The following is a 9,161-nucleotide window of genomic DNA, read 5'->3' on the forward strand; positions in this document are numbered from 1 at the left end:
TGGAGAATCAAACCATCCATATTGTATTGATAATAAGTATATTTATCAACTAAATTATACTATTTTTAGAAAACAAATTCTTTAAATTATTGAAGTCTTATTTCTCATATTATAAATAAATATATATTAGGGGTCTAACATCTTCACACTTTTAAATAAAAATTCAAAGACGTTGTTCCAATATCCTAACGCAACCCAATCTGAATATTTTATGGTAGTATTGTAATACGCCCATTATCAACCTCTGTTTTTTTAAGACTAACTAGGGCAATTTGAGTTGACCCATTTGCGACCAAATAATTGGGTCTAGACTACAAATAAACTTTTTAATACCAACATTAGTTTTTAGTTTTATGTTTTCTATTTTGAAAAAACTAAAAATTAAATGTTTATTATTATTATTATTATTATTATTTTATAAAAATACAAACAAACAAAACAGATAGTTATTTTTTGTGTTTTGAAAAGTTAGAAAGATAAAGGAAAGCTAGAGATATCTTAGAGAGTGGCAAAAGACAAATAATGAAAGATAGAGACAACTTTTTTACAAAAATTATCGTAGATGGATAAAAAATTTAGAAAGGGAAGGAAAAGATATTTAGATAGAGAAAAAAATTAAAGAAAGGGATTGAGAATAATTTTAGAGAGATAAAAAAGTTAGAGAGAGAGAATAATTCCATAGAAAAAAATAGTTAGTAAAAAATCTTAATTTTTTTAAAATAGAAGTAAAACATCTTCATAAAATTTAAAGAGTGATCATAAGGACAAGTTTTAGAATGTTATGATGTCTACGAAAATGTGGAGGTCCTAATTTTAAGTAAATGTCAAAAGAAATTTTGATCTTTTTCTAGAAATCTGAAACTTTACGTGAATCATTTCGATTTGTTAATGAAACGTTAATTGAGATTTAATTAGGTCATAACTGACGAATTTTAATCCTCCCACACAAAATTAATAATTATATTTATATGGAAATATGACGTCAACAAAAAGTTTAACCCACTAGTGACAAAAATATAAAAATTTCAAATTTCAATGGAAATAGTGGAAGTTAGTTAATATGCATTTTATTGTGATTTAATTATGTTATAATTGATTTCTTTAAATTTTAAATAGATATGTATTAGTTTTATAATTTAAAAAATATGAAATATAGATATAGTAAAAAAGAAAATCCTCTCATTTTAATTAATATATAAATAAAATAAAATAAAATAACAACAAAGAAATAATAAGTTGAATGTATGGAAAAAAAAAACTAATAAGAGACAATAAATTGAATGTGTGAATGAAGAGATTAGGAAAATAGGAGAGATAGGAGATAAAAGAATGATAGAGAAAGAGGTTCTTACTTAGAAATTTGAAATTAGAAAAGAAAATTAAAAAAGCTCTCCTCCCCTCTCTATTTCTCCTCAATATTGAGATGGCTTATTTTCTATTGCACATGGACTTTTCATTGGTAAAAACAGGGGAAAAATACTTGGTTCGGGGGAGGAGGACAAAGTTCCTTTTTATTGTTGAGGAGCCAAGTATTTTCTAAAGCAGGATACGACATTAATACGAGGAGTAAATCGACATTTTCAAAGTATTGTAAAAAAGATCGACAAAATATGAGAAATGTTAATAAAATATCACTAACACAAACATCAACTTATTTAGAAAGATTATAGTTTAAATATTTTGTATGAATTTTTTATTTTTATAATATTTTCAGAAATATCTATTGACATTGACATTTTATCGATATTTTCGTTAACATTTCCAAAATTGAGACTTCAATATTTCTATCAACATCCACATTTAAAATCTTGAATAAAAATTTAATTTTTTCTAAAATTGTTTGTACTCAAGTCAACGACACATGGGAAAACAATGTTTTTCCTTATCAGACATGTGGAGCCTGTAGATACTTTACTCAAATTTGAAATACTGGTTTTAATTAAAAAGAGAAACAATGTTAGAAAAAAGAGTGAAAGTTTTCAAATGTAAGACCACCGAATTTTTAGAGAGAAAACGTATCAAATAAGTAAAGTTGCAGACGAGGCAAAAAAAAAAAAAAAAAAGAAAAAAGAAATAGAAACACCAAATTTTAAGGCAAAAATAGGGTGAAAAAGATTTTTTTTCTTGGAATTTAAAATAATAGCCATTTAAAAGATAATTTTTCTATGGATTACTCTACCAAAAATCACTTCTGGATCCAAAAATATTTTTAAAAGTGTATTTGAGAGTGACCATAGAATTAGTGATTTTGAAAGAAGACATTTAAATCTAATTGATTTTCCAAAATCACTATTTAAGCTGGTACCTCCAAAATCAATTTAAAGTGTTTTTTAAGTTGATTTTAAACTTTCCTAAAATACATTTTTTAATTTTTCATGTTCCCCGAAAAAAGAAGCGATTTTAATAATGACTTGATCAGAATCACTCCCAAACCTATCTAAACTTTTTAAATAAAAGTGATTTTTTACCATAGAAAAAAGGATTTGGCCAAAACATAAGGAAAATAAATAATACCCACCAACTACAGAAAACTGCCAATAAAAAATAAAATAAAATATATATATTTGAAAATTTGGTTTCTAATAAAAACAAATGGCCAACAAAAATTGTCTCTAACATCTGACTTGGCAATGATGTGGAAAACATGTATTGAGTGACATGACAAAATAAATGATTAAGAAATTTGACAAAGTATTAATTGCCAACATGATGCACAAAATAGATGATTAAGAAATTTGACAAAGTATTAATTGCCATCCTGATGGCCAAATTTCTAATGACATGGGTGCCACATATGAAGGTGGAAGCAACTACTTGAACCAATAAGATTTTGACACGTGGTTTGGTATTAAAGTTTATGGAGTAAGGAGAAAAAAGAAAAAACAAAAACAATGGTGTGACCAACGATTTTCAATATATGGACAAAATTATTAAAGCTCATCTTTCCAAATGACCAAGGCAAATTGAGATTTTTGACCCATTTCAATAACCACTTTGGACTTTTGACCCCCTTTTGATTTTTACCTATTTATTGACCCCTCCACCTCAGATTTCTGACCTCTCCCCTTATTTTGCTTTGTAAAATTACCAAGTTATCCTCAATTTAAAAAAAGAAATCAAACCCAGCTCTCCCCTCCTTTCCCTCCCTGTCTCGATCCTTCCCCTCCCTCATTCACTATCTCGTTGTCCATCCCAGTCTTCATCCCAGTCTCTCCCTCACAACCAGAAAGTTCATCTTCGTCGTTTCTTCTTCGTCTCCCTCACTTCGTCTCTATCAGAGCTTTCCCCCTTCCCTAATTGAGGTAATTTTTCTTTCGAACTCGCGATCTTATTGTGAATGATTTTCTACCTTTTTTTTCTTCGTTCTTTGCGTGGGTGTGAATGATTTCAACCTTCGGCTCTATTTGAAGTAGCCAAGGTTATTATGAAGTTTGATTTATTGTTGCTTCCATTGTTTTGTTTTAATTTTTGACTTTCAGGGTTCCATCTCAGCTTTAAGCCCGGTGGATTTAGGACCGGGATGAAACCCTGAAAGTCCATTCCAGAAGGATGGACTTTTTGGATTCCATCTCGGGCCTCATCCCGGTTCGAAGTAGACCGGGATGAAGACCGAGATGGTATCCAGAAAGACCATCCTTCTGGAATCCATCTTGGGACTCATCCCGGTTCGAAATGGACCGGGACGAGACCCGAGATGGAATCCAGAAAGCATCTCGAGCCTCGTCCCGGTCCAGTTCGAACCGGGATGAGTCCCAAGATGGATTCCAGAAGGTCCAACCATCCTTCTTTCTGGATTCTATCTCGGGCCTCGTCCCGGTCCATTTCGGACCGGGATGAGTCCCAAGATGGATTCAAGAAGGATGGTTGGACTTTCTGGAATCCATCTTGGGACTCATCCCGGTTCGAAATGGACGGGGACGAGGCCCGAGATAGAATCCAGAAAGTCCATATCTTGTACTTCGACTTTCTGGATTCCATCCCAGGCTTCAACCCGGTCCGTTTCTAAGCAATATTGTTTTGGTTTGTTACAGGAGACATGGATATGACACTTAAGATCAACCAAGATGACTGGTTCCCGGCCGCGCTATCAAATCTCGCTCACGTAGGGAAAACCTCTTCTCGTCTTAAGGCTAGGTTAACTCCCTCTCAGTTACACATGTTTAGTCAAACATGTTTTGGTCCGATTTTAGGGATGAACGTTGTATTTAACGGTCCGTTGCTCCATCACCTGTTGCTTAGAGAGGTGGAGGAACCTAGAAACGACCTCATTAGCTTTAACCTATTCGGGAATAGGGTCTCTTTTGGGAAGCGGGAGTTCGACCTAATAACCGGTCTTAGACACACCATGAATAGGGTAGACGAGGATGTTCATAACTGGAGACTTAGAATTTTGTATTTTCAAGACAAGGCGAGTGTGAAGTGTTCGAAGTTGGAGAAAATTTTTTTAGAACACACATTCGAAAATGACGAGGACGCTGTGAAGATTGCTATAGTGTACTACATAGAGCTTGCCATGATGGGCAAGGAAAGGAAGCAGAAAATGGACACGAGCCTTCTTCGGATTGTGGATCGGTGGGAAGTTTTCTGTAATTATGACTGGAGTTCAATGATTTTTGAAAGGACTCTCTGGAGCTTGAAGAACGCTCTGAAGGACAAGGTCGAGGCGTACAAACAGAAGGTTGCTATGGACTCGAGCCATGTTGAGACGTATAGCTTGTATGGGTTTCCATACGCTTTTCAGGTTAGTGAAATTTAAATGTAATTTATTATATATTTATGTACCTGTGAAATACCGTAGAGTCTAACTTGACGTGACTGCAGGTTTGGGCATACGAGACAATATCAACCTTGTCGACTCGAGTAGCATTGAGGTTGAATGACGATGCTATTCCTCGTCTACTTAGATGGTCCTGCACCTATTCGCGTGCTTTTAATGTTTTGGAGCGAGAGGTCTTCGAGAACGTCAAGGTGAGTACAACATGTTATTGTTTTTAGTATTTAATATTAAAATTGACCTAACTATTTGTAGTTCGTTTAGAGGCGACTGATGTCGAACGACAGCACATGGCTCGCGTTATGCATCCACCAGTGGCCCCTGTCGGACCTCCTGCACCGACAGAACTTGCTACAGAACCACTGACTACTACTTCCACCGCTCAGAAGTCTCCCGTTACTGGTGAGGTTGGGGATCCAGTTGAGCTCGATGATGTAGCAAAGGATGCTTCCCCAGTGGTTGATCATGTAACAGAAGATATTATTGGGGCCGATGGAGGACAAGATCAATTGTTGCCACAGAAAGGGACGGAGAAGAAGAAGAAGAAGTCGAAGCATAAGTGGAGTCGGGAGCTGCGGAGGCTCGACGACAGAGTGACGGCCATTGAGACAACTCTGACGGGCATGACGACTGACAGAAAGGACATAAAGAAGTTTATGAAGAGGCTAACAAAGGTAAGGGTTATTATATTGTATTATCTGAATTTCTTGTTCACATCCGTATATTTATAATTTTTATTACGTAGGTTATGTCGAAGGGCAAGAATAAATATGATAGAAGGGGCGGTGTGCCGGATCAGGATGGTTCTTCGGGTGGACGTGATCCGAGTGGGCGTAACGAGGAGGATATGGACATGGATGAGGATCCGAGGACAGGGAAAGAGCCGAAGACAGGGGACGAGCCGAGGATGGACAAGGATCCGAAGACTTGTGAAGAACCCACCGACGTTCACGAGAGTGACGTGGAGATGGATCACGCTCCTACCATTGTTGGAGCTACCCAGGAGGTCCCAAGTGGCCACCCTAGTCCGGTCGACGTAATTGAGGTATTTCTGTAACGATACTAACTTTTTTACGTTAACCTAACTTTATTTACTTAAAGCAAATGTTCGTCCATTTTTAGGATCTTACTCTAGGTACGTGCGCCAGTGACGGGGAGGCAAGTAAGGGGCAGATGGTTAACGTACCGACACCGCAACCCGCAGGGCCACCGAGAAAGCAAACTGATAGGACAGAAAGTCGACCCCTACCCTTATCACATGGAGGAACTCCACACCTGACCGTTGTTAAGGTAACGCCAACGTCCAACTCCAACTCCAACGTCATTAAGTATTGTATTGAACTTCTTTTATACTTGTTACAGGTTGAACCTGAGTTTATTGAAGGCCCACTTGGCCAGGGTCTTCGGAAGAGGAAATATCCGTGGAAGTTGCGGGCCATATACACGCCCATCGGCCAACGTGGTATCAAAGTTCGAGCGTACGACCCTACATGCCTCATCCCACCGCTCCTGGACGAGGGGTTCCAGAAATGGATGGACGACCCATCAACCGACGGCAATTCCCGTTCAACGTCCGTCGGGATCAAATACAAGAGTTGGTTTGGCCTGCTCCTGGATCCTGAGTTTCAACTCGACGACGAGGTTAGTGAAGTTTAGAAGCAGCAAAGTTGTTTTTAATTATAGACTTATACTTTTTATAATGTCACATGCAGTATATCGACTCGCTCATGATGTTAACGACGAGGAAGGTTGAGAAGTGTAAACATCTATTGCGCGTGCGATTCGCAATAGGCGACGTACTTCTATCCGTAAGTTCGGCTTACCTTTCACCCATGTAACGAACGATATTACTTTGATACGTGAATGACGTTTGTGGGGGGTTTTTTTTCTTTTAGAACTTGCTACGACGAACAGACGGACCATATGCAGCTATGAAGCCGGGTGTCCTGCCGTCGAAATGTACGTATGATTGGAGGCAAGAGCGTACCATCTTTCGGTACGTGCTTGGTCGACAATCGGACTACGACACCCCATGGACCGAGGCCGATATCGTGTATACGCCGATGAATATTGGCGGCAATCACTGGGTCATTATCGGGATTGATCTTGTGGAGGGTGATCTAACCGTATGGGACTCACTGCAGTCGATCACCCCGTTGGATGATCTCGAGAAGGCGCTCAAGCCAATGTGCACGATAATCCCGGCGATTCTTCATTGGAGCGGGATGCTCGCAGTTCGGCCTAACCTGCCCACGGTGCCGTGGAGGGTCTGAAGACGTACTGTACCTCAGCAAGCCGGGTTCACAGATTGCGGCATATTTTGTGTTAGATTTTTCAAGTACGATGTAACTGGGTCAAATATGGACACTTTGACTCAAAGTAACATTTCTTTATTTCGTCGTCAATATGCTGTACAAATGTGGGCTCACAGACCCTTTTTTTAGTTGTAACTATTCTTTGTGTCGATTTTTTTTCCACGGACCTAAATATGACCTATCATAATTTGTTTTAGCATACTTATGTTTAGCAGTAGTCACTGATGAATAGTAACATAACATAAAACACGTTTGTAATCATATATGAAAGAATAACAACCTATTGTTCATGCATGTGCATGGATTCTTACTTGCGGTACAAGCTACCTATTCATATCTAACAAAATACAAGGGAAAATTGACAAAATAAGCCTCCTGCAGGGGCCTTTTAAGTTTTTTAATCGCCCTTCTCAAAACACAAGTTTTCTAATCATTTGCTGACATCACCTACTTTGCCAAATCATTTGCTGACGGACAGGGCGTGAAGAAGAAGGAGATCGTTAGCGCGTTTAATGGATATGGATAGCTACTTGGAGTATGTTATAGATCGAGATCGTTCATTAGCGAGAGCGAGAGCGTTCATGAGCGAGAGCGAGATCTGATCGAGATTGAGAACGTGCATGAGCTTGATCGAGAGCGTACAGCGAGAGCGTGAATGAGGTTGATCGTCATCGCGATCGAGAGCGTGCATGAGCTTGACGAGGGCGTGAATGAGGTTGATCGTGATCGATATCGAGAGCGTGGATGAGCTTGACGAGAGCGTACATCTAGAACGTGCATGAGCTTGATCGAGAGCGTGCATGAACGAGAGCGAGAGAGATGAAAAGACGTGAAATTTAATTCTTTCAATTGTTGGTTGATGTTCTTTAAATTAAAGAAAGGCTGCATCTAATTTTTTTTTTTAGTATTTATTCGATTTCAGTCTATTGAGAATAAACGGGTGCAGTGGAAAATAGTAGCGAGAGTGCAAAACAGATAACGAAAGAGATCGTGAATAAGCTTGAACGAGAATGAGCTTGAACGAAAATGAGACGTCCTCGTGAACGATTAACAGCATATAAGTGGATATATAATAATGTGGAAGAATAAAAAAGCGTAATAAGTAAGCGACCGTGATGACAATAAGGATAAATTTTTTTAGAAGTACAACGAAAATCAACGAAAATTACCACGAACGAGAATGAGCGTGTAAGAGAAAGAAGACTGTAGGATTTTGAGAAAGTAAGCAAGCAGTAACAACAAAAATAATAATAATTGATTCATTAAAGTAGGAAACAAGGGCTCCATCCGTCCATCCCATTACAAAAAGTGTTTTTTTAGTAGCTTAAACAAAACAACAACCATAAGCTACTACTAAAATGAGATTTTACAAATTATTATTATTATTACGATATCAGCGTAGACGGGCCAGTAACTGATCCACCCTGTCCTCCAGACGAAGTCGTTCCTCCTTCTCCTCCTTCAGCAGTCCCTCCAGCAAGTCCCGCATTTCTTCAACCCGGGCTAACTTATACCTCGTGTTGTTGAGCTCGTGTTGCGTTCGACGTAGCTCTCTCCTGAGCTGGTCGTTTTCTTCCCGTGCTTGTTGAAGAGGACCGTTAATTGGCACTCCGTTCTCCGCGAAGGAGGAGAGATGGTTTGAGATAGGACTGGTTGCTCCATCGGAAGAGGAACCGTCCGACTCGTAAGATGTTGACATGTTTGCTTCTAATAAATGTTAGATAGATAGATACTTCTAATCTGGATGTCGTTGTTGTGTACTTTGTGGTATCTATATATAGAGAAATTCTTAGTTGGTTTCATGGAAAATTGAAAAAATAATTAAATCGAAAATTGGGTTAATGGGTAGAAAGGAAGATGAAGAGTAATTAATCACTGCATTGGAAAGGTGGAAAGACAACTGGGCTGGGACTGAGGATTTGAAAGGGTGCATTAATTAATCAACCACCCTCCCTCTTACTAACCTCTTAATTATAAGATAAGTGGGTATGGATACATACGTCTAGAACGCGAGATAGCGAGAAAGAGAGAAATCGAGAAATTTAGAAAGTGAGATAGCGAGAAAGATAGGT

The 9,161-nt window shown here is 38.2% G+C and overlaps 1 protein-coding gene across 1 annotated transcript; it reads left to right on the plus strand.

Annotated features, from left to right (window-relative positions):
• The first annotated feature begins 5,822 nt into the window (after positions 1–5,822).
• On the plus strand, positions 5,823–7,047 carry LOC148209824 (uncharacterized). Its single transcript, XM_088127000.1, has 4 exons — positions 5,823–6,064; positions 6,137–6,415; positions 6,487–6,582; positions 6,670–7,047. The coding sequence occupies exons 1-4, from the start codon at positions 5,948–5,950 to the stop codon at positions 7,045–7,047; spliced, it is 870 nt and encodes a 289-aa protein (XP_087983126.1). The 5' UTR covers positions 5,823–5,947.
• Positions 7,048–9,161: the final 2,114 nt, after the last annotated feature.

The sequence above is a fragment of the Momordica charantia genome (genome assembly GCF_013281855.1).
Source record: "Momordica charantia cultivar OHB3-1 chromosome 8 unlocalized genomic scaffold, Mcharantia_2.0 BLBB01000008.1, whole genome shotgun sequence".
Classification (NCBI taxonomy): Eukaryota; Viridiplantae; Streptophyta; class Magnoliopsida; order Cucurbitales; family Cucurbitaceae; genus Momordica; species Momordica charantia.

Excerpts from the sequence above, each read along its gene's own strand:
- LOC148209824 (XM_088127000.1), top strand. The coding sequence starts at position 5,948 with ATGGTTAACGTACCGACACCGCAACCCGCAGGGCCACCGAGAAAGCAA. Across the intron at positions 6,416-6,486 it reads AGTTTCAACTCGACGACGAG|TATATCGACTCGCTCATGAT; the intron begins GTTAGTGAAGTT and ends TGTCACATGCAG. Across the intron at positions 6,583-6,669 it reads TAGGCGACGTACTTCTATCC|AACTTGCTACGACGAACAGA; the intron begins GTAAGTTCGGCT and ends TTTTTCTTTTAG.